General features: G+C 41.5%; 1 protein-coding gene across 2 annotated transcripts; it reads left to right on the top strand.

The window, feature by feature from the left end:
• Window positions 1-4498: 4498 nt before the first annotated feature.
• Window positions 4499-22079, top strand: b4galt6 (UDP-Gal:betaGlcNAc beta 1,4- galactosyltransferase, polypeptide 6). Of its 2 annotated transcripts, XR_003670503.1 has the most exons (10): window positions 4499-5220; window positions 7684-7800; window positions 9852-9965; window positions 10129-10253; window positions 13468-13584; window positions 14188-14375; window positions 14547-14669; window positions 16536-16637; window positions 18343-18625; window positions 18821-22079. XR_003670503.1 is itself a non-coding variant. In XM_028404089.1 (9 exons), exons 1-9 carry the CDS (start codon window positions 5106-5108, stop codon window positions 18488-18490), a joined length of 1149 nt encoding a protein of 382 aa, XP_028259890.1. In that variant the 5' UTR covers window positions 4499-5105; the 3' UTR covers window positions 18491-22079. The 2 variants fall into 2 exon arrangements, 1 of the variants encoding a protein (XP_028259890.1); XM_028404089.1 differs by having other exon boundaries at window positions 18343-22079.
• Window positions 22080-24967: the final 2888 nt, after the last annotated feature.

The raw sequence follows: 24967 nt of genomic DNA, 5'->3' as shown, positions 1-24967 counted from the left end.
TTCTTCTACTTTTCTTCTAGACTATTAAATTTGTAGACACGTTTTTCTGAAATTGAGGTACTGTTGTTTCTGTTAAATAGCATTGAGACTCCAAAGTCACGTTCATCATTAAGTGCTGTGTTGTAATTACATGTATTAATGTTTGTTTATGATTATATGTCAACATTACATGTCTCAACTAATTTTTTCCAATTTTTAATGGCAAGGGAGTCTCCAGGTATGATTCTTTATAAAGCTGCCATAAGCATTGTAAATAAATTCAGAGGTTCCATATCTACAATGTGTTTTTACAACTGAGGCTGCTTCATAAATATACACTGCTCAAACATAAAGGGAACACTTTAACAACACAATGTAACTCCATCAGTCACACGTCTGTGAAATCAGCCTGTCCAGGTAGGATCAACACTGATTGTGAATCAGTTTCAGCTGCTGTTGTGCAAATGGAACAGACAACAGGTGGAAATGAGAGGCAGTTATCAAGACAGCCCTATAAAGGAGAGGTTCTGCAGGTGCTGACCACAGACCACTTCTCTGCTCTCATCCTTTCTGCCTGATGTTTTAGTCACCTTTGCATTGTGTCAGTGCTCTCACCCCTAGAGGTAGCATGAGGCGGTGTCTACAACCCACACAAGCTGCTCAGGTAGTGCAGCTCATCCAGGATGGAACATCAATGAGAGCTGTGGCAAGAAGGTTTGCTGTGTCTGTCAGCACAGTGTCCAGAGCATGGAGGAGACACCAGGAGACAGGCCAGTACACCAGGAGACGTGGAGGGGGCCGTAGGAGGGCAACAACCCAGCAGCAGGACCGCTACCTCCTCCTTTGTGCGAGGTGGAACAGGAGCCCTGCAACATGACCTCCAGCAGGCCACTAATATGCATGTTTCTGCTAGGGAGGTCATAAAGGCACGTGGAGGCCACACACACTACTGAGCCTCATTTTGACTTGACTTGAGGAACTTCCATTTGCTTGGGCTAGATGAGACACATCAGAAGGAGGTGCTGCTCTGGTGGTTTACAGGAGGGTTGGAAATGATCGGTGTTTCCTGTTTGATTTATCTGTTACATGTTGCCAGCCTGACAAGCAGCCTCCATGTCCCTTTCTGCTTGTAAACACTCTAATACAGACCTTTGCATGTCTTCATTCATTTTTATACTGTTCTTCCATCTTGTTAAAGTGTTCTTTTTGGGCTGCCTCAGCCTTTTACCACTATGCTAGGTTCTGTGACTTGCACTTGACTGAGAGGCAGTACCATATTTGTAGTGAGCATAGTCATGGCCTTGTAGCTGACGAAGACAGGGCTAAGTTTCTACTTTCCTGTATTTCTCTTTGTAGCTTGTGTTTCTGTTCCTTTAAGCCGTCCGTTTTAGCCGTAGTTGTATTCCTTACTGCCTCTTTTGACCATCACACTAGTTAGGATCGTAGTGGAACCTTTTCAAATTGAAAGCCCCTGTAATTAAAATGAGAAATAAGACATATATATAAACTTAACCCTCAGGCTTCACTTTACTACCCTTTTATGTCATTCATGGACAAAAACATCCACTTCCAAAAAACTGCTATAAAAACTTTTTTTCAATATTTTTTTTCTGATTTTTTTCTGCATAAATATGTTAAACAACTTCAGCCCTGCTCAAAACTACCAAACATTAAATAATTTTGAGGAATTTAACCCTTTAAATGCCAGTTAGATTACCTGATGTCACAGTAATTTTTTATGAAGAAAACACAGAAAATTAGTAGCCAAAATATTGAGTTTCAAAGTCAAAGTCAAAGTCAGCTTTATTGTCAAATCTGCTATATGTGCTGGACATACAGAGAATCCAAATTGCGTTACTCTTCACTCCGCAACATATAACATGTAACTAACACTGGGGGGTGGTGTCAGGGAAGGGGGAGAAAGTGGGGCACAGCAGGGAGAGAGTTCATCTTCCTGACAGCCTGGTGGATGAAGCTGTCCCTCAGTCTGCTGGTCCTGGCCCGGAGGCTGCGCAGTCTCTTTCCTGATGGCAGCAGACTGAAGAAGTGGTGTGAAGGGTGGGTGGGGTCTCCTGTGATGCGGAGGGCCTTTCGGGTGAGACGGCTGTCGTAGAGGTCTTGGAGGGAGGGGAGAGGGACGCCGGTGATCCTCTCAGCTGCTCTCACTATGCGATGAAGCGTCTTCCTGCAGGTGGCGGTGCAGGCTCCGTACCACACAGTGATGCAGCTGGACAGGATGCTCTCAACAGCCCCTCTGTAGAAGGTGCACAGGATGGAGGGAGGGGCTCTGGCTCTTTTGAGCTTGCGGAGGAAGTAGAGGCGCTGCTGTGCCTTCTTGGTCAGTGATGCAGTGTTGTTAGTCCAGGAGAGGTCCTCAGTGATGTGCACACCCAGGAACTTGGTGCTGCTCACCTGCTCCACAGCAGCACCGTCGATGGTCAGAGGGGTGTGCCGACTGTGTGCTCTCCTGTAGTCCACAACCATCTCCTTTGTCTTCTCCACATTCAGGGAGAGGTTGTGGTCTCTGCACCACTCGGCCAGAAGGTGCACCTCATTCCTGTAGTTTGTTTCATCTCCACCGGAGATGAAACACAATACAGTTGTGTCGTCCGCAAACTTCACAAAGATGTTGGTGTTGTGTGTTGGCGTGCAGTCATGGGTCAGCAGAGTGAAGAGGAGGGGGCTCAGCACACATCCTTGGGGAGCCCCGGTGTTCATTATGATGGTGCTGGATGTGTTTCTGCCGACCCGCACTGTCTGAGGTCTCCCGGTGAGGAAGTCCAGCAGCCAGTTGCACAGCAAGGAGTTCAGCCCCAGCTGGTCCAGTTTGTTGATGAGCTGCTGCGGGATGATGGTGTTGAATGCTGAGCTGAAGTCTATGAACAGCATTCGAACGTATGAGTCTTTATTTTCCAGGTGGGTGAGAGCTGTGTGGAAACAGCATCACTGGTTGACCGGTTGGGCCGATATGCAAACTGGAAGGGGTCCAGAGAGGGAGGGAGGGCCGTCTTGATGTGTTTCATGACTAACCGTTCAAAGCACTTCATGATGATGGGTGTGAGTGCTCCTCAGCACAGTCTCTGAGCACACGGCCAGGTATGTTGTCAGGACCAGGAGCTTTGCGTGCGTTGATCAGTTTGAGTTTGATGCATTATTAATTTTTGTGTAGCAGCAGTTTAAAATGGTATTTTCCACTTAACTCCTATTATAATACTACATTTTTTAATATCATAGCTGTAACAACATATAACCATGCATTTCTTGATGTAAGGGTTTCATTTTTGAGAAAAATAGTTAAATTTGACATTTTCTACTATTCGCCACTAAAATCAGCCATTAACCCATTATATTCCTAAGCATAAAATCCTTGTAATTTCATCAGATCTGAATGGGACCCGAGAAGACACACCTCCTCCTGAGACTTTCAACGGTGGAGACGAGAAATTTCCAATTCATATTGCAGTTTCGTGGATTGCCTGGCCATGACGTCATTACACCCTGAGTGCGAGATCACCGTATGCGCAGATGGATGCATGTCAAGGAGAGCTGGGATGAGTTCAATGAAATCTGAAGTTTTGCCTGCCGAGAGGCAGTAAGTAATGCCACCAGGAATGCTCAGATGACGGATTATTGAGTCTCCAACTACCAATGTCTCAGGGGAGATAAGGTCCAGTCCGTCTTTGTACACTGCAAGTTTTGAGTTGGATTTAAACATGGTAATTAGGGAGGTGGGAGAATGCAGGTGCAAGGCTCTACTTAAAGAGAAGAAGAGAGCCTTCAAGTCAGGAATCAGGGAGGAGCTGAGGACTGTGCAAAAGAATCACTCAGCACTGCATGCACCTACTGTGGACTGTACCCCCACTCCCACTGCCCCCCCCCCACGTCTCACGCCACTCAACTGAGAAACAGTCTCCGCACCTTCTGTCCAGAGCCCGGCCCCCACACAGCCCCCCTGTACCAGTCTGACCATCCCAAGGTACCAGGTTAAGAGAGAGCTGGCATAGATCAAGGTGAGGAAAGCTACAGGCCCGGATGGCATAAGTGCCAGGCCCCTGAAGTCCTGTGCAGAACAGCTGTGTGTGATCTTTGAGCACGTGTTCAACCTAGCCTGAGGTTGGCAAAGGTACCACTACTGTGGAAAACATGTGTTCTTGCTTCCTTCCTTTTTACACTCTACACTGTAGACTTCACTTAACAGACTTAACAGGGCTGTCTTCTTAAGAAGGCTAAAATATAAATTGGGTTATTTATACAGAAATTAAAAAACAGTGCTTATAAAAATCAAATAAGCACTGTTTTTGCCTTAGAATGTAAAATGCGCTATATAAAGAAATTATTAAATCAAATTGAAAATACAGAGAAACAGAAAGACTGCAATTATAAGACTAAAAACAAACGCATAACAAAAATGTGATTGCTTCGCAGCAATCAAACCGTTACTAATTCCTCCACTTACAACAGGCTCCTCAGCGAGGAAGAAGCGAGGGAGGGAGGGAGTCATCCTCCCCCGGAAATGCTCTGCAGTGCCAGCTGAAACGAAAGGAAAGCAGATGTGATATCGTTTTTTAATTTAATGTGCCCATGTATGGTTCTGAACTCGTATGCATGGATTGCCATAATCGATCGGAAACATTGTGGATGTGTGCAGTGGTATGACTTCCCTCCGGTGTGCGCATTTTGATGAAGAAGTGCGCACCAGCCGAGAATAGGCTGTGGTGAAGCACGCAGAGCGGTCCTGCCCCCATCAGTGACCAACATTAAGTGCTAGCGAAAAATCCTCGCTAGTGATACTGTCACCATGGAAGATTACCATGAATCTCCTTAAGCAGTATTGTCGGTGAGCGTTTCAACATGCCCAGCCGGCGGCGCTCCTTGAAGCTCTCAGTTGCCTGATAGTAGCGTTGGAGGCCTGCTTTTTCCATCTGGAAAATTCTTGGCAGGGGGAAGCAGGCCAGCTAGCACTGCTAGCGTTAGCCGTACCCGGGCTGAATCTCGAGGCTTTGATGGTGTCGTTTTTTTACATGTTCACAGCATTGGCACTGATGGCTAAGAGTTCGAGGAACCTTTAATCCCTAAAATATTGTATGGGTCTCAACACAGCGAAGGAGAAGCGGGCCTAAGCCAAAATGGTTAACTGGAGGCGGCTGCTACGAATGTCCAACCGATCGTTTCTGGCCTTTATATTCTTCTTCTCCATGTCCACAACTTGCCTGTACTTCATTTATGTGGCTCCCGGAATAGGTAAGTCATTAGCAATTACACGAAAGGTATCAGTTAATGTGATTATATGTGGATTATCCTCTAAGTCCCAGCTTAATAAAACCAAGCCAGTTAGCTAATGGGCTAACTAGCCCGCAAATTTAAGTTTCACAACCGGGCCCAGCTGTATATTTTGCAATGTAAGCAGAACACCTCAATATATGTGGATATGCACTAGTTGGCGTTACATGGCTAGGTTTGTAAGAGAATAACGGGTGGGCAGCACTGCATACATTATGTTAGGGTCGATGGTTGTAGCCTACACAGCAGGTATGGTCAGGTCCACGCTGACTTTTCCGTGTCTAAATGTTGGAAAATGTTGTACTTGGAATTTTAATCGGAGATTGTCTTGATAGTGAAGAAGTTTGACCAAATGATGAGTGTATGGTCACTTTTATTTTTATGTAAATTGCTAAAGGAACACCCCATAATGTTGGTCAAATCCAGGGTGCTTGGGGCTTGTGGTCACCTGGTCAGTCACGCCCCTTCTGGTGGCCCCTGTGGGATCTTACTTTGGTGAAAATATGAATGGTGGTCCACTAAAAAAGACTTTATTGTTGTTTATGATCCTGTTTTTGTCTGTCACATTAAATAGACTTACAATGTCTACAGTAGGTTTCCTCATAAAAGATAAGTAAAGGAAGTTGGAGGTTGCTGGACAGAAATATTGAGTGTACTTTAATACTAAGTGGAACTTGGCTCATAGACCCGTCATACTACCTATGTGTGTAAGGGAGTTCTTTATCTCCATTAGCTAGTTCACAGACCATCAGATATAATGATGTTGATTATGTAACTGTTATTTCATACATGTGTTTTTACATTGTACAATCTTATTTATCAGCACTTTTACATCAAGCTGTCAACCAGGATGAAAAATATAAATCTCAATATATTTGCCCACCAGCTACAGTTACTTTGTTATTGAACATAGAAACAGTGTAGTTTTTTTTGCATGTAGTACACTTAGCATGTTAACAGTAGTTGGTCACAGGATTGACATCACAATTAGTAAGGGAGGCCCTTATCAGATCTGGCATAGGGTTTTTGGCATGGCATGATTGAGGGGCATGTTGTCATCATGTCCCTCAATCATGATGGAGGTGCACTGGCTTGTTAAGGCTGTTCCATACTCCATGAGAACAGAGAACTCGCTCCTCGCTCCACGGGTGGTAAGAGTAAAAAAAAAAGTTAGTTTCGGCATGGAGGTACCATACTCCGCGAGAAGTGTGTGTGCATACGGCCCTCCCACGCAGCACACGTCACACACAAAAGGTTGACGATGCAATTGTATTGCAAATTGTGAGCACAGTCGTGGTTACCTGGCCTAACGAGCTGATAATGCTCAGGGAAGAGGGCGTACAGCATGACAATAGATAGAAGATCAGTGTAGCTGACTGTAGCAGACCTCTGGTCTGTGTGAATTTAACTCTGTGAAAGTGTCTGTTTGTCTGGAATAATACATCCCGTCTCCCGGTGTTTAATGTGCGTCCAGCCACTGTAACGGCGTGATCAATACTGGGATTAGTTTTTATCGCCACCTTGTGGACAGACTCTCTCCTCTGTGCACCGTGTTTCTCCTTCCAGGAGCTGTTTGCCATCTAAACTGTCCATCGTCGTTGTACTTCCTCCTTCCAAGCCTGTGTGTTCTGCACCTGGTGAAGCCCTTGCGCTTCACCACTTTATCATGCCCACAATAAATTCTGACCAATCACACAATTGTTCTTGCACACCACTGAGAGAAAAAGTTCTGCCCGTGCCATGTGTCCGAGAGAGCTGCAGAACAGGCGGTCCGAGAGAAAAATGACGCCATTTTGTGGGCGTAACATCGGGAGGGGGGAGGGAGTTCTCTGTTCTCGTGGAGTATGGATCCAGCTTAAGTTAGCTAACTTGTTAGTAGGGCTTTAATCAACCAAAGAAAGTCTTGGTCGACTGAAACCCTCAAATAAGTCCTGCGCACAGAGCGACACTGAACACTTAGGAGCTCTGCTTCGCGGTAGGATGTTTGGATGATGGGGAGGCTTTAACATGCAACCTGGTCTGGGTATATCTGAAAGAGTGGGTACGCCTAAAGTTATAAATGATTTGGCTCCATACAAATGGCAGTCACATCATTCTCATATGAGCTACTTGATCACTCTATGCTGTAATGCTGCAGAAATGACCCATCTGCTGAGTTTGACCTATTATGTAGTGGAGTGGATGACGTAGGACCTTGAGTGTGGTGTATTTGCGTGACAATTTTAATGTGCATTTGTGCATACAGTGACAATAGTTTTCAGAAATGGACCTCAGTAGTCTGCACTACAGAGACATATCTGCTTTCAGTGCAATGCTGAAGGATGATTTTTAGCCTTTTCCCCTGCATATACATTTCTGCCAAGTGCCACATGAAATGTAAATAAATACTAAGACTAACATCTTAATTTCTGGTCTTTCCAACAGCCAACACATATTTCTTCATGGTGCAGGCTCAAGGCATTATGTTAAGGGACAATGTGAGGACCATTGGCCAGATGATCAGATTGTACACCAACAAGAACAGTACTCTCAATGGGACAGGTAAGTGGTACACTTGTGCTGTGACTTTTGTTGCTGTAGGAGTAATTGTCTTGTCTTCTTTTTTTGGTAAATACAGACATAATGTACATTAAATGTATGTGAGAAAATGCCACTAATTGTAAGTGGATGTAGATGTATGAGTGCTTTCACATTTGGTCTGTTTCAGCCCTCTAAACAAACTCAGATCCACAAGTAGACCAACAGAAACGGTTGCTCTACTTTTTGGTCCTCTTAAAGAGAACTGAGTTCGGTTCTTTTAAAAAAGACCAGGTGTGACACCCTTTGTCACTTGATTGACCTACTCTGCCTTAAAGGGCCTAGCTTATGTTGCCTTTATAATTAGCTCTGCCGCAGTAGCCGTCAACTCCCATGTTCTAATGCAGACTTTCTAAAAAGGATCCAAGGTTGGAACCTTTACAAATTCTGATAATATATTTTTCCAATTCTAAATTCTGAAAAATATGAAAGCAGATTGGAGTAAAATGTTTAAAAATGCAGAGGTTTTATTTATTGGTTTCTAAGTTTCATATCTTTCATACATAGATTCATAACAAACCGAAAATGCACTGCCTGGCCAAACAAACTGACCGCTGGAATTGAACTAAGGAAATAGGCAACAGTCTTCCATTGGATAACTACTACTGTGATTCATATGTTTCTGATTTCTTAAACAACTATGTTGGAAGAAGTTACTCTTGTTTTAGTTTCAGGTTTAAATTATTGGCCTGCATCAAGCAAGAGACTAAAATGACGAGAAGGATAGTGCCAATGGCAAAGCATAGTTTGCCATGCTGCTACACCCTGGCTGATGAAACTGGTATTCGAAACAACAAGCATCTTCCTTAGCAACTTGCTTAGACTTCCTTTGCACGTACTGCTTGTGCACATGCATCTTGTTCAGATGACCAGACTCTGTGCTGCTGATGCAACGAGAGAGGAGATAAAGCAAGGAACGATAAACAAACTTGTATGCACACATGCATAGATTTTCTTTTAAATTATTGACTGGGGTGTAAAGTAGCTGGGAGAAAACTACCAGAGTGAGTATAAATATGTAGGTTTGTAGGCATTTTACTGTCTGGTAATGCAAGTTCAAGTCTTAGGCAATTCTAATATCTTAACCACTTGCCCGGAAAAGTGGGTGACGAAGCTTAATGTTAAGCACTGATATAAAAAAATGGCACATCTTGTTGTCAGGTGGTGGTACAATGACGGTATCAGAATTTAGTATATCAATCTGCTCAGGCTTGGATGCCCATCATTATCGTAAAGTCCAGATCGGTTAAAGTTTGTGGGAAATACAGCGACCTCATTCTTTATGGCAAAGGGTCAAGTTTGCAGCACCACTATGGCCCTCTACTGGGAGCACAGCAGAGGGCTCAGCACACAGCTTTGAGGGGCTCCAGTGTTGAGGGTGAGGTTGGACCACCTGTGGTGCACCAGTCAGGAGGCTATGGGCCCACTGGCAGATGAAGGGGTTAAGTTCTAGGTCTCTCAGCTTGGTGACTAGCTTGGGGGGACTATTGTGTTAATGCTGATGAATAGTCCGCAAACACCAACGTAGTTCTAACGTAGTTCCCCCTCCTAGTGTCCAGGTGAGTAAGGATGGTGTGGAGCAGGTAGGTTGTGACCTTGTTCTAGAATAGAATAGAATAGAATAGAATAGAATAGAATAGAAATACTTTATTCATCCCAAGCTGGGAAATTTCACTGTTGCAGCAGCCAAATACTCAAGCATACCAAAAAAAATAACAAATATACCTCTAACGGTAAAATTAAACGGTATCAACAATAGTTACAGCAAGATAAATATAAACACAGGTGCAGAAGCAAAAATGTGCAATTTGTAATGCAGGTATAAATATAAATCTGAAACGGATTGTGCAATTTGGTATGAAGATATGAAGTTCTGTGAATATAGGTGAATTGTAGTGGGCTGGGGCCCAGGGTGGTAGGCAGGGAGCAGATGATTAAGTTCTTGACCCAGCTGCTCAAAACACTGATCACCACTGTGCTCTGTAACACTTGAATTTGTTTTTTTTTTGCTTCAGACTATCCCGATGGTAGTAACTCCAGTGAATACGTAGTTCAGCCAACTACATACCTCCCTGAGAACTTCACCTACTTTCAGAACCTCCCCTGCCCAGAACGATTACCTTCTATGAGTAAGTAGATTGGCACCTGATGTTTCAGGGGGGCAGTGACATCAGTTATTCATTCAGCCTTTTTTCCCCTTTGTGTTACGTGTTTTGTTGTCTTAGTTGTTGATGTTGATTTTTACACTGTTCTGTTGTTAGAATAACTTACCACTTACAACACTCTCTGCAGAGGGTCTTATGGAAGTAAACATGACAGAGATTCCAATGGAGGAGATAGAACTGAAATTCTCAAAGTTCTTTGGTATTGAGTATGGAGGCCACTGGAAACCCAAGGACTGCAGAGCTCGATGGAAGGTGGGTTTGTGCATTGTCTGTACATATTCATACTAGAGATGAATGACGTACATATATATAAACACTGTACTGCAAATCAGGTCCGACACAGCCAGCTGGCTCAGCAAGCGATAACTGTGATACAACCTGCTATCTCAGGGCTATGTGTACCTGTACTTTGTCTAACATTTGACTAGTCTCAGGCTACATACCCTAACCAGGGTAAACAATGAGGTAGTAGTTCATAAATAATTTACTTTGAATTGATGATTATGTGAATGTTTTTAAAGCTTAATTGTATCAAAAAAGAAGTGTATTTCTCGGTCCCTGGGTGGCAAGAACAAAAAAAAGGGATGGAGTATTCACACTCCCCGAGAAGCGTGTGTGCAGAACTCCTCATACGGCCCTCCCACTGCAGCGTGTGGTTACCTGGCCTAATGAGCTGATAATTCTCAGGGAAGAGGGCGCACAGCATGACAATAGATAGAAGATCAGTGCAGCTGACTGTAGCAGACCTCTGGTCTGTGTGAATTTAACTCTGTGAACGTGTGGATGACTGTCTGCAATAATACATCCCGTCTCCCGGTGTTTAATGCGCGTCCAGCCACTGTAACTTAACGTAACGCCGTGATCAATACTGGGATTAATTTTTATCGCCACCTTGTGGACAGAATCTCTCCTCTGTGCGCCGTGTTTCTCCTTCCACGAGCTGTTTGCCAGCTGCTCATCTAAACTGTCCATCATCGTTGTACTTCCTCCTTCCGAGTCTGTGTGTTCTGCACCTAAAGAAGCCCTTGCGCTTCACCACATTCATCATGCCCACTAAATTCCAACCAATCACATAATTGTTCTTGCACACCACTGAGAGAAAAAGTTCTGCCCGGGCCATGTGTCCGCGAGCGAGAACAAAATGACATCATTTTGTTCTCGCTCGCGGACACATGGCCCGGGCAGAACTTTTTCAGGCAGTGAGAAGAGAGTTCTTTGTTCTTGTGGAGTATAGATCCACCTTAATTCTGCCCTAAATTTGCAGATTAGATGGTTTAGGTGATAAAAAAACATCCATATTATTAGTGAATTACTTGTAGGTGAATTAAAAAGATAGGCAGGTAATCCTTAAATTGAGTTCAGAGGTCTTAAAAATAGGCTAGCACAGATCAAATAAACAACATTTTTATATTTTCTTTGGAAATATTTAAAGAACATGGCGAATTTCTAATCGGTGTTTTGTATTTTTGAGAGATCGGAATGAGCGGAACATTTATTCGGTCGTGTGTGGGCGGCCCCTCCCACTGTCCCATCACGCCTGTTCTGTCCCTCCCCTGACGGTTCTCTTCCACCTCCAGCTCATCTAGCATAGTTTACATACGCTGCAGCTGAAACTCAGAACTTACCTGGCAATAAGAAATTTTATTTTGTGATTGGTCGAGATTTTTGAAATGTCTCACTCTCAATGTGTAAGGCCTGAGAGCCCTGCAGCTGCAAGGGGAATTCAATAGGCAACGTAATGCTAAAAACGTAGTGATATACATAGGCCTGCCTCTCATGGTCGGCAACAGAATAGACACCGCATTGGTCTATTAATGGAGACACTGAATAAACATGCACTGACGTGTTTTACGATATTTATTTCAGGAACCTGACTGTACTGTCTAGTCAGAGCTCCCCCTAAATATCTCAAATTGGAAATTGAATTGGAAAACTGCAGCAGAGCTGGATGCAAAGACCAAAGAACTCAGATATTTTCTATAATTGTGGACGAAGTACCATAATTCGCCTACATATTAAGTAACACATTTACGGTTTACTTAAATTTATATATTTCTGGTATTCAGTTTATTGAACCTGTTAGTACTGTAAAGTTGTTTTTATAAATATATGCATGCGCTGCTGAGAAATTACCATAACATTACTTTTTTAGCACCGTCAGTTCCAGTGCTTGAACTGAAGTTCCATGCTTTATTGCATTTCAGAATCAGAATCATAAATACTTTATTAAGCCCAGGGGGGAATTGTTTGCTTTCCAGGTGCTCCATGCATACTCGGAAACAAAAATATAGCAAGAATAAAAATTAAAATAGAATTCTAAAGAAATGCTAGCTCTACAAAAGGTAAATCAAAAAAAAGTAGGAGAAACCAAAAGTAGGAAAAAGTAAGAGAGAGGCTACATACGTCGTGAATGTAAGGTCTTGAATTTGATCAAACGGCATTAAACAGGTCTTAAAAATTCTTAAATTTGGCCTCCCTAATCCTGTAGATACCCTGTTACTTGTTGTGGACTTCATAAGTAACAATTACCCCGGATTTACACCAGCCGCCGAGTGATACGCGGCAGTTCTATTTTGGAGATGTGTCGCACCTAAAACGCGTCTGTCTGCACCAACTACATCGAGCAGACAGGAAGTCAAGCACCAGAATAAAAGAGTTTCCGGTGGATTTTCAAAATAAACGATGTCAGCCTGAACTCTCGCTGATTTAACATCGCCACCGGCAGAGAAACAGCCACAGCCATGTATGAGGAGAGATTCCGTTTGAAAACTAGAGAAACAGCATTTTATATGATAGAACATGCTTTTTATAAGGACAACATCAGAAAGGAAAAGGCAGGGAGAGAAGCAGCAGCTGTTCTCGGATGGAAGGTGAGGAGCTGCCCTGTGTGTTGAGGGAGTAAACTGAGTTTTCAGTAACTGCTCTGTAACCCTGCCTGATATGTGTAGGTCATTACTACGAGATTACTACGTGAATTTGTGAATCTCACGACAGTGTGGAGGCAGCGCTACACAGTGCGGCGCTTCTGAAATGCTCCTGGTGTAAATGATGTTGTGAGACAGACGGGCGTATTACGTCCTTAAAGCGCCACGCTGCGCTTTCGCGTGATTGATCAGCGCCGTTAGCTCGTCCGTCTTGTTTGCCAGAGAGTGTAAATTCTCCATAATGTTTCCAGGAACCGCAGGCTTGTGTCTTTGGCTCTTTGCCTTCACCTTTACTCCAGCCCTGCATCCCCGGCGTCTCTTCCGTAGCTCCTTTGGGGTTTCATGCCCATACAGGCTTACTCGGCACTAACAGCTGGTCATGAGAGTAAACAATGGGCCTGCTGCCGTGTGAAAGAAAGTACTTAAAAACCATTGCTGCTCTGTTGTTGCTGTTAACAGCATCAAAAATAAAATACAAACCAGCAAGAAAAAAAGAGGTTTGTATAGAAGTATATGTTGAGTCCTGTTTTTAATATCTGTAGGTTGCCATCCTGATTCCATTCAGAAACCGCCATGAACATCTCCCAATTCTCTTCCAACACCTCATCCCAATGCTACAGAGACAGCGGTTGCAGTTTGCGTTCTATGTCATCGAACAGGTACAGTCTATTGGTGTATATCTAGGAACAGTATATGGTGATGTGTTGGTTTAATAATTAGACTCCTCAATAAGGGGACAATAAATCAATTGATTATTAAATGTGGTGTGGCATGACAACTACAGCCCAACAGTATTAGGGCTGTTGAGGGCAGTGCCAGAAAGGGGGCAGTTTGCTAGCTGTAGTAATTGTATTTATCTCATGTTTACTTTAAGTACTTCTTTGAAAAAGTATTTGTCAACCAGGAGGCCAAATTATATTATAATGCACTGTAAGCCCCGGACCTTGGTTTGTCCAATGGCGTGCAAGCTGCTACCATTTTAAGCTACAAATTATTATTTCAATTTCACTCCAACATTTTAAAATGTAATCAGATGTATGGACATCAGATTACATTTTAAAATGTCTCTCTCTTTGGCTTATACGTTATTATCGGTTAGGTTACTGTAGTTTCTCATTCACTCTTTTAAACTCAAACCAGCAGTGCAGAGCTGCCATGCTGGGGCCTCTTGTTGTCAACCACTTGAGCTGACCCATATCTGCTCAGGATAATTGGTATTGTCAAAGTGGCACCAGGGTCATTTCCCCTTTATCTGTGTTTAGAGTGGCAGCCAACCCTTTAACAGAGCCATGTTGTTTAATGTGGGATTCTCGGAGGCCATGAAGGACTTGGACTGGGACTGCCTGATTTTCCATGATGTTGACCATATCCCAGAGAATGACCGAAACTACTACGGCTGTGGTCAGATGCCACGTCACTTTGCTGCCAAGCTGGACAAATACATGTACATGTGAGTCGATATTCAGAATTTCAATTATAAATCGTAATTGTATATACTGTATATGTAATGAAAAGGATTTTAAGTACGACTGGAGAGATCATCAAATGCAGTTTGTATTTTGGCATGCAGTGAGCTGTCTGGATCATTTAGATAGCTCACTCAGGCTGTTATTATCTTTAGTCTTCCATACAGTGAGTTCTTTGGTGGTGTGAGTGGACTTACGGTGGAGCAGTTCCGCAAGATCAATGGTTTTCCCAATGCTTTCTGGGGTTGGGGAGGAGAAGATGATGACTTGTGGAACAGGTGAGTCTACTGGCGTTGGCGACTTAATTTTCTTTTATTCTGATAGATGGATAGATACTTTACTGATCCCGAGGGAAGTGTGTTATTTTTTCAACCTGGTTAATGTGATTTCTGCTCTTGAACTTCACTGCACAGCATATCGTATCCATTTCAGGGCTGAAAGTCACTTTGATTTTCACGAAGGATTGCAAGCTCTCATCTGCCTCGAGCGATGTTTACTTTTAGTGTAGTTCATGATGGAAAACACCAGGACGCGACCGTGAAGTTTTATTTTAATATCACAAGAGCATCTCAATCTCCAAAGAAATTACTATTACTATGAAAAAACTAAATGAATAAAATAAAATACATTTAAATTAAACAGCCATTATTTATTTACATTATTATTATTTATTTCCAAAAATGAGCTTGCCGCCTGGGAGTCAGTCACAACAGAGGGATGAAAGAGCCTCATGTGACTCCGGAGCCGCAGGTTGCCGACCCCTGACCTAGGTTAATGTTAGGCCAACAGAAATGCCAGCTATGTTTTAAAAAAAAAAACTTCTTCAGCTTCTTGCATTGTTAGCTTTAACCTTAGTGATACTTGAACACTATTTAAGGATGATAAAGGTTTAAGGAAGATAAAGGTTGGGCAAACGTGGCCACCCACCGCCCCAACTTGGCTTATTTGCTTATTATGCTCAATTTCTGGGTGTTTGTACATCATGATTTGATCCCATAGATTCACAGCATACAGTAGTTTCTGTATTCAGGGGATGCATCTTTGAAAAGATGTCGTCAAAATACATAGCTGTATCTTTTGTAGACCTTCAAGGTCTTGAAGGCCTTGTTAAATGTGATGGTCTAGTCTGTGGAAGACTCTGCTTGCTTAGGAACCTGCAGTTGATATTAAGATGTAAAAGTTTACCGTTTGCCACCTGATTGCCATCCTTCATTTCCAAGGAAAAGAAGGATGCATTTACAGGCAGCTTTTGAAGGAGCCTTCAAGATGGGAAAGCTATGTTCACGTGCTGTGATGCATTTAGTAATGTGATCTAACAAAGGTCAAGGGCAAATATTAAACATGTATGCTGTTTATATTGCTTGTAATTGAGATTAAGTAAACATCTATTGAGTGTTTTAACATAAATTGTTTGATTGTGTTGAATTATAATTAAATAAACCCAAAAAATGCAGCGGGTCCACCAGACCCACAAACACCAGCTTAGTAACATAAATATGAACACCACACAAGGGTTAAAGCAGGGCTCATCCAAGGGCCAGACACTATGAGGGCCAGGTGCTCTTGTTAAAAAAACAAAAACAAAAAACAAATATTACTGTAGTTTTTATTGGAGGACTGCTTGCACATAAGCCTGACAATGGATAAAATGTGAAACAACAAAGGAAATGTTAAACGAGCTACCACTTTATTAGCATAGATTTCCTTCGTAAAACTAGGCTAGGCTAATCCTGAATTCACTGCTTCAAAGGATGCCCTATTTGCGATACAGCTAATGTTTGTTTACTCTCCTGTAACTTTAAATATGTATAGCATGTTACATACACTTACATATTATGGCTATGGTCTAGCAGGGTTGTAATCATGATTTTAACTTAATTATTTTTTTTCTTAATGGGATGCATCAGCAGTTTTGTTTTGCTCAAAAACTATGAGAGTGGAGATTTTGGATACAAAACATACCTTTTTAGATGTCAAAGATGATGGGAATGCAAATGTAAAGATTTTAACAGGCAGTAATATTTAGTACATCAAGGAAATGTTTTAATGTATGTCTAGGGTTCAATCAACAGAAACATAGGTTGACATTGTGCATACTGCTTTAATTTTGTTTTTGTTACAATATGACTTTGGTTCCTCTGCAGGGTTCATTATGCTGATCTGAATGTCACACGGCCAGAGGGAGAGATCGGCAAGTACAAGTCAATTCCTCACCACCACAGAGGAGAGGTGCAGTTTCTTGGAAGGTAAAGCATGTTTTTGTCGCTGGTCTCTATATATAAAAGCCCAAAAGATCAATTTGAGGAACTGGTCAGATAACAAAGTCCCTGGCTGTGTCCAAAATCACACATTCACTCCCTACTCACACAGTGATATCACTGTAGGGCACCATATAGTGAAGTCACCGGGAAACATTTTCGGGTATTTTGCACACTACCGTCGCAAATTAAATGTGCTGATCTCTGTCGGCTAAACAACCTACATTGTTAGAAATGATCATTTGTACTGTAATAGCCTCAAACATTTTCTGGAAACAAAACAATAAAACAAACACAATGGGAAACAGTTTTATTTAGTGCACTCTGTTGTGATGTGTGGTTGTGCTGCTGTTGGCTGGGGTGCAGTGTTTTGTTTTCACCACAGTGATATGCAAGTCTATAGGTCAGGGGCTCGTGATGTGTCTTCTTTTGGGCCATGGCCAGTTTTTTTGTTTTTTTTTAAAAGAAAGAAAAAATACATATGGCGAAAAGGGCTAAAGAATATTATTGCCTCGATCAGATCACTACAGCGCTGGTGAATCTGACAGATCAGACAGATCATTATCTTTGTAAGACAGGTAACATAATGTCCCATTCTTCTTGCCGGACTGCAGCAATGCATAGCGGTATATATTGCTAATTTAGTGACCATCGATTGGACACTACTTTTCATGATGCATTGTGGGATACATTGAGGGCACTATATGGGGTCTAAAAATTCTCACTACACATTTGGACAGCACTACAAAATGGTGAAGGCACTATATAGGGTCATATATAGTGACTAGGGAGTGATTTCAGACACAACCCCTGTTTACCACGGCCAGCTGTAGGCTCAGCCCACCCAAAGTTCCGTCTTGCCCACCCAATAAAAGGGGAAAATGTTTATCCAATGGAAAACATACAACAGACCACGTCAGTACCGTCAGTATCAGTTCTTATTGATGATTGGGTGGGTTTTCGTTTTGTGTTGGTGCCCACGGGCAGTCCATCTGTTTACTGTCCAGCGTCATTGAGTTACGGGGAAGTGTACGACTCAGTCTCTACTGCACCGGATGGGGTCTCTATTCAGCACCGCTCTTAGTCTCTCCAGTGTGATATATCACTTTTATAAGCCTTTAAACAAGCCAAAGACTGCTGCTGATGTTAGCAACACTGCTGCTAGCTGAGGCTGAGGCTGGGGCTCGGGCTCCAGCTACTCCTCATGTGAGCACACCAGAGGCCCCAGCTTGTGTTCTCCCCACAAGTCCTGTTTCTCCTGTACCAGAACCAGAACAATCCCCCTGTATTATCCTCAAGCACTGCTGTACAGCACATCCCTCTGTCGACTGCCCCAGCTCCACATAATTAGTGACTCCAAGCCATAATTAGCTAGCTATCCAAAACATGCTTGGTGCTATGTCACGTTCATTCTGGTACCGCACCGTGGCCAAAGTACTCTGTTGTGCAGGATGCATGCTTCTGTTTGCCTTTTCTTGTTTTAACATCCATCCATCGCACATCGTTGCATGGAAAAAGAGGAAGCTGGTGATATTGACTTAAAGGTAGGGTAGGAGATTTTGAAAACTCGTCCTTGCTCTCGGAGCTCACCCCGAAGCCACACCTCCCAATCACATGGACGCGCATTACCTGAAGACGAGCTGCGGTCTGTGACTTCGGCCATCTCTCATTAACTCTCACTTGTCGTTTATAGGTATAAACTACTGAGGTATTCCAAAGAGCGACAACATTTGGACGGCCTCAACAACCTTCACTACAACCCCCACATCTCGCTTGCTAGCCTCTACAAGAACATCTCGGTGGACTTGTACCCTGAGCTCGCTCCTATCACAGACTACTGAACTGCCACAACCAGCCCTTCCTACACTGCTCTGGTTCACCAAGCTCCCTTTTGGCCAGGCCTCTTGGCAACCCTTTCCAGCCATTCAGAGGCATAGCTATGTAGGAGGGAGGTATGGTTTGGGAGAGCTAAAGAGGTACACCATCAATGCTGCCAAGAAATGTATTGTGGAAAAAAGAAAATCCAAAATGAGAAAAATATAACAGGAGTGAAGAGGCAGTGGCAAGTCTAAAAGTTGATTGTGTCAGTAAAATCGGAGTGCGTGGTGGGTGCATTGCTGCATGTCTTTTTGTTCTTGCCAGCTTAACTACTAATAATTGTCTTTTTTCAGTTGGGAGGAACAACAGCATCTCAACTCTGGTGTTTACTGCAAAGCCTTAATTTGGCAGAACCACAGCTCCTTCTGCTCGGCTCCGCACTGCTTCACTTCTGATGCATCACCGTCACCTTACAAGACAAGTAGTTGTCAATTTCTTTGTCATTTGTTTTATACATATCGTTTTAACTTTGTCAGTATTCCTTTAAAAGGAGGGACGTGAAGTTGACATGTGATGTTGATGAATGTGATGTACATTTTTTTTTACTTTGATACATTCTATTTATTTTCTGTAGATCAGGAGGTTTGAAAAGGCATTCCTGTCTGTGTCACTGTGTTAGCTCTTTGTTTTGCTGCACTGCTGCTGAATCCGCATGAACATGTATGTAAATATCAGCCTCTTAACACTCAAATATGGAACACAAATATATGTACATATAGGCCTTTAAACGCTCGGACATATTACAATGATAATCCAGTGGGTTTGAATTTTATTTTGGCAGCTATATTTTGTTTTGATGAATTGATAAGAGTGACTGGTTTCTGACTTAAAAAGTATCCAAATCCTAAAGATTTGACATATTTTGCATGCCTTAATTTATTTTGTTTACCACATTGTGTTCTTTTGAAACATAAATTATCAGGTAGAGATGTGTATATCTATTTTTGTGTTTCTGTTTTTTTTTTAGAGGTGCACTGTGTGAAAAGAGTAGAGATGCTCCTCAGTAGGAGGAAAACATGCCAAGAAAGAAAAGCTTATTTGTGCGAGCAGTTGGGCTGAACCTGAGCTTGAACACCCACACCTTTTGATTAGGCATTCTCCAGCACTCTGCCGATGCTTCTCTGCCAAAGTAAAAAACACATAATGGACATATGCTTAGTGCAGGTTCATGGTCTCATGTGTGTTTTTTTGTATTAGATGCATTCTTTTTTTCGTTTCTATGACTTTTATTTAAATAATGTTTACTGCTGGACCATGTGATAAAGCTTGTCATTGTACTGTACCATGCTCTGAAGCATGGCAATTTCAGCTGGATGCTGTGTGTCTGGACTGTGGTGTTTTCATTTTTTTCTTTTTCTTTTTTCCCAAAAGTGTGCAAGGAAAAAGTGTGAGAAAAAGCCTGAATGAGAGAACTTTAGTGTCAGGTCCTCAGAGCTGACACTGCTGCTGTTCTTGAATGGCACATGCTGTGAAAACTTTTTTAAGCTTTGAGCACTAGACAGCTACAGGAGGTATAGACATACATTTTGATGGGATGTTCATTGTTAAGATTCTTTTGAGTTTGGGTGTTTTTCTGTTTTGAAATATTAAATCACAGCAGTGTTACTTTTGACCTCCTTATGATAGAGTCCCCTATACACTGTGTGACTCTAGTCTTGGTCCATAGGGTGTCCTACTGTGGGCCCATTTAGAGCTCTAGTGACCAAAGAAAATGTCAAACCAAAAGTATCTGTGGTTTCTATTAATGCATACACCTACAAACTAGTCAACAATACATACATAAAACACACACGGTCTAACCTGACAGGTATGAGATATACCACATTAGGTGTGTGCTGTATGTTCTCCAATTTTGAAGAAAAACTTGCCACAGGGACCATGTATTACATATTCTCTCAATTTTTATAACATGTTCTAAAGCTTTTGCTTATATCAGCTCGCCCTCATCAGAGGATGGAGATTTCTTGCGATTAGATGCTAGCAGATGGACAAGAGTCTACTATACTCACAATATCTACTTTAGTGGTTGGTACTAGTACCGCTGAAATTCTGTGAGCATACATTTGTTACCCTGACATGTTTGGTTAGCTCTGTGAAAACCCATTAGGACATATTAAAACATCAAAGAAAACTTGCTGTAAGTTGACTAGATGAATGATCATGTCTATGGTCTATTCATGAGAGCAACATCCAGGTAATTTATCCTGTCATTGTATTAGCCTAAACAAGCTAAGAATTAGGCTTCAAGAATGTTTTGTGGGAAGAATTGCTACAACGTATTTCAGAATGAATATTAACTGATGTGAAGTCATTGTCAGCTTATTTTTTTAGGTAAATAGAACACAGTATTGTAATTGTCACTTCCAGAGGAAATCTCCGTGTTATCTTTGGTACATAGGAATCACGTTTTCATTGGCTGTTTGCTCTAGTCTTTAGAAGAACCAGGCAAACATATATAGCACCAATGCCTTGATTTTCAGTTCAGGTTTGTTATGAAATATCAAATATTGGAAAACCAGTTTTCAAGTTTATGTGCACACAAAGTGCACATGCAGCTGTGCCTTTGTTTTGATGAGGCATACACTGACAGAACCAGTATTGCTCATATACTTTTTTTTTGCAGTTACATAAGATAATGTGTCATGACATCCGTTATCATATACCTAACAATAGGTTTAGACACTACTTGTAATTCCAGTACTTTTAAAGCTAAATGATCCTGCAGTTAAAATTGCCAATAACTTTAGGTCTGAACTCAGTCCCATGGAGTCACATAGCATAAATGGCAAATGGCTATGGTATTTTAATGGAAACATAGAGGAACCCTTTAGTATGCATCCAGGGATAGGTTAAACAAAGACATACACTCTGCAGGAGGTAAAATATGAAAAGGTTTGGAGAGCAGCAGCAGTATTGGTCTTAACAAGAGGTGTTGAGACACAGATTGATCCATGTGGTCCAGTGTGCTCCATGTTTATTTGTATGTTTTGTTTTTGTTTTTTGTGCAGTAAGAGCCCAGTAAACTTGCTGGAATACTGGAAGGAAATGAAGCTTTTAGGTCCCTAAATGGGAGGATTGGCAATTTTTGCCTCGGAGAATATTGACATCAATTTGCAGAAAAAAAAAATCCACACTTCCCATAATGCTTGATAATTGTCTTTATTACCACTTATATATTTTTGTGCTTTTCTCTTTTTCATTTGAATGGCAATATCAAAGTCTGTTAATACAATAACTCAGCATGAAGAAAGACATGCTTTGACAGGGCAGTCACAAATGTACATGTAGCACTTTCAGATTAGCCTATTTTGCATTACTGTTGTGAATCTGCTTAATATTATGTTTACATTGCCAAATGTAATCCCGACTGCCAAACTGGAAAAACAATGCTGTTTAGTGTTTCAGTTGTTGTTTTGTTTTGTGTTGTTAATTTTGGGCTGTTGATGTCGGGTTAGTACCAATATCAGAGATTTACCCCTGCCTTTTTCAACATGAGTATTACATCAAATATATGGCAGTTCAGAGTGTTCACAATTAAACTTTTTTGTAGTATTTGTGCCTTGAGTTATTTTATCATTTTTTTTTTAAACTACATTCTAAGTAACAGTATTAAATTGCGTTCATTTCACTGAAGTGTTTTTCCCTTTATGTCATAGTTTCTCAGACTGTTTTTGTATGTTCATAATTCGGAAAGTCCAGAATATATACACTACCATTCAAATGTTTGGGGTCACTTGGAAGTGTCTTTATTTTATTAAAAAAAGTTTTTTTTCCAATGAAGATAACATTAAAGTAATCAGACATACAGTCTAGGCTAATTGATGATTAGAAAAAACCTGTGAAATGATGTCAGCACAGCTGAACTGTTATGCTGATCAGAGAAGCTGTAGGACTGGCCTGGTGACCCCAAACCTTTGAACGTTGTGTGTATATATAGGATTAATGGTTGGCTTGGCATCACCACATATAATGATTTACTGTGACTGGTTCCTGTTCAACAAAACTCCTTCCACAACTTCTTAAAGCTGTGAGGCCAATCTATATGATAACACCTGAATATACAAAATGGTTTATGTTGGAAACCCCCGTTTTCTGTTTATGACAGCAGACAAAGTCTCTGCTACTGTGAACGGTGCTGGAGGCAGCTTTCCATGAGTTTGTCCTGCTGGTATTTACAGAATCACTGATGAACCTTCCAACTCCTATAAAAGGTCATTAGTGTGAGGCAAACTTTATTGTAAAGGTGTGTAGCAATGCTGGGATCTCTGTCATCCCCTCTTCACCAAGCACATATCTTATATTCTTTTACAATGGTACCAATTAGAACATGGCTAATCACTATGAGTAATAATGTGCACACCCAGAAATGCCAAAGGCACTTGAGGAACATTTCTAGTGTAGCATATGTTGGTGAAGATTCATCCAGGTCAATTTCATTCAAGAAGTAGAAGCGAGGCAACTGTATAGAACTGATGAAGCAGCGAATGGTCTTCAAGAAACTCTACAATCCCAGTTGCCTCATTTCAACCTCTTGAATTAGTATTGCATTCTACCTAAAGCACCTTTAAGGATTCGGTGAATCACATTAAAAATCTTTCACACTAATTACATGCTAGAAGAGAGCATCATATAAAGCCATGTATTGTGGTCTTCATCTGCAGATGAAGGTAGCTTATAACATGATAACAATAGCAAATCAGATGTCAGTAGATTGCGATACAGTCTCATACTGTGGTATAAAATAGTGACACATTGTAAGCAGATACATGTTTCAGATGTATGGGTGACAGCTGGAACACAGAAAGTATCGCCTAGCTTCTCCCACTGAGCTCAGCCTGGGTGTTTGACTCTTTGATTTATTACTCTGCTAACAGCATGGTGTGGGGTGGATAACAACTTTTCTTTGATCCTTGTGAACAGCTGACTGTCCCATGTTTTTGATTTTATGTTGATGAATGAACCTGAGTTCCACATTGAGTCGAACCTGTTAACATATTGATGTAGCACTTACACTGCACCTGATCAGTTCCTTTGGTTCGGTTTCTCTCTGGCTCAATAGCAGGTGCTAGTGCTCCCTCCCCCATCCTTACCAGCTCCATGTCCGACTCCAGCAGTCCTTGGTATCAAACAGTATGAACCAACTGAACTAAAGCTTAACCATTACTTTGTACGTTTCTGTTGTCAACAGAAGACAAAATAAACATGTCATTGCCATACGCTGGAAAAGCCTACCTGACCTGTCTTTTTTATTTTAGTGTGCTTTTGACATAATTGAACTGTCTTTATCTCACCACAGTGCTGAATTGGTGGGCGTTTTGCTAAAACCAAAGCTGGGTATCCATCACACTGTTTGAAGCACATTTTTTTGCATCAGAAAGGTAAAATGAAACTCAAAATTTAACAAAAGTTAAAAACTGTTTTAATCTTATTTAAGATGAAAAGGTGTTGATGTTTGGATGGTGTCCACTGAACAAATATCCTTTACAGGCAATTGGAATACTTTCTAGGAAAAGCCTGGTCAAAACAGCAGAATGGGTGCTACACAACCAACCACATGACAAACTAAAGTTGAAGAAAAGAAGCGGAGTTTATGTTTTGCTAAGCAGACTTCTCTGCTTAGCAAAGTGTGTGTACAATTCCGTTGTATAAAAGCAGACAGGGGAGTCTGTACACAGGTGTATTTATGTTAATGTGGGTTTGGGTTATGCGGAACAGCCCTGGGAATAAAAATTGGTCAACTGTGAGAATCAGTAAAAGCTCTAAATTCAAGCATTTACATTTACAGTGTGAGTGCAAAAGCAGTTAAAGCAGGTTGAGAAAATGGATGGATGAACTGAACTGAAACTAAATGAACTAGAACTGTACACATTACACTGTGTGCACAATTATTAGGCAAGTTGTATTTTTAAGATGAATTGAATTATTGTATTAATAATACAGTAGTCTTGGTCAATCCAAAATACGAATAAACCTCAAGCCTGAATATTTAGGAAAGTAAAAGTGAGGGTTTGGTTTTTTCTTCACCACGGGGTTTACCACCCCAGAAAAGGCAAGCTGAGAGTTGTGTTCGACTGTGGAGCTACATACAAAGGGGTGTCTCTGAACTGTCAGCTTCTGCAAGGACCCGATTTAACCAACTCGCTTGTTGGAGTTCTGCTTCGATTTAGACATGAACCAGTGGCACTAATGGCTAATATTCATACCACTAGATGGCACTAATCGTCCAATAACCCAGAGCGCATCATTACTAAAACTAAGGGCTCCTCTCCTTAGTGCAGTCTGTGCTGCCTTCATGGTCTCAGGGAAATTTAGTTTTTTATGCTTTATCAAATTATATATTATATAATATTATATATTATATAATATTATATATTATATATAATATATAATATTATATATTATATTATTGAATTGAGCAGGTAAAATGATAAAATGTATCC

Source organism: Parambassis ranga, chromosome 4 (genome assembly GCF_900634625.1).
Source record: "Parambassis ranga chromosome 4, fParRan2.1, whole genome shotgun sequence".
Taxonomy (NCBI): Eukaryota; Metazoa; Chordata; class Actinopteri; family Ambassidae; genus Parambassis; species Parambassis ranga.
This window is presented reverse-complemented; position numbering and strand designations above follow the sequence as displayed.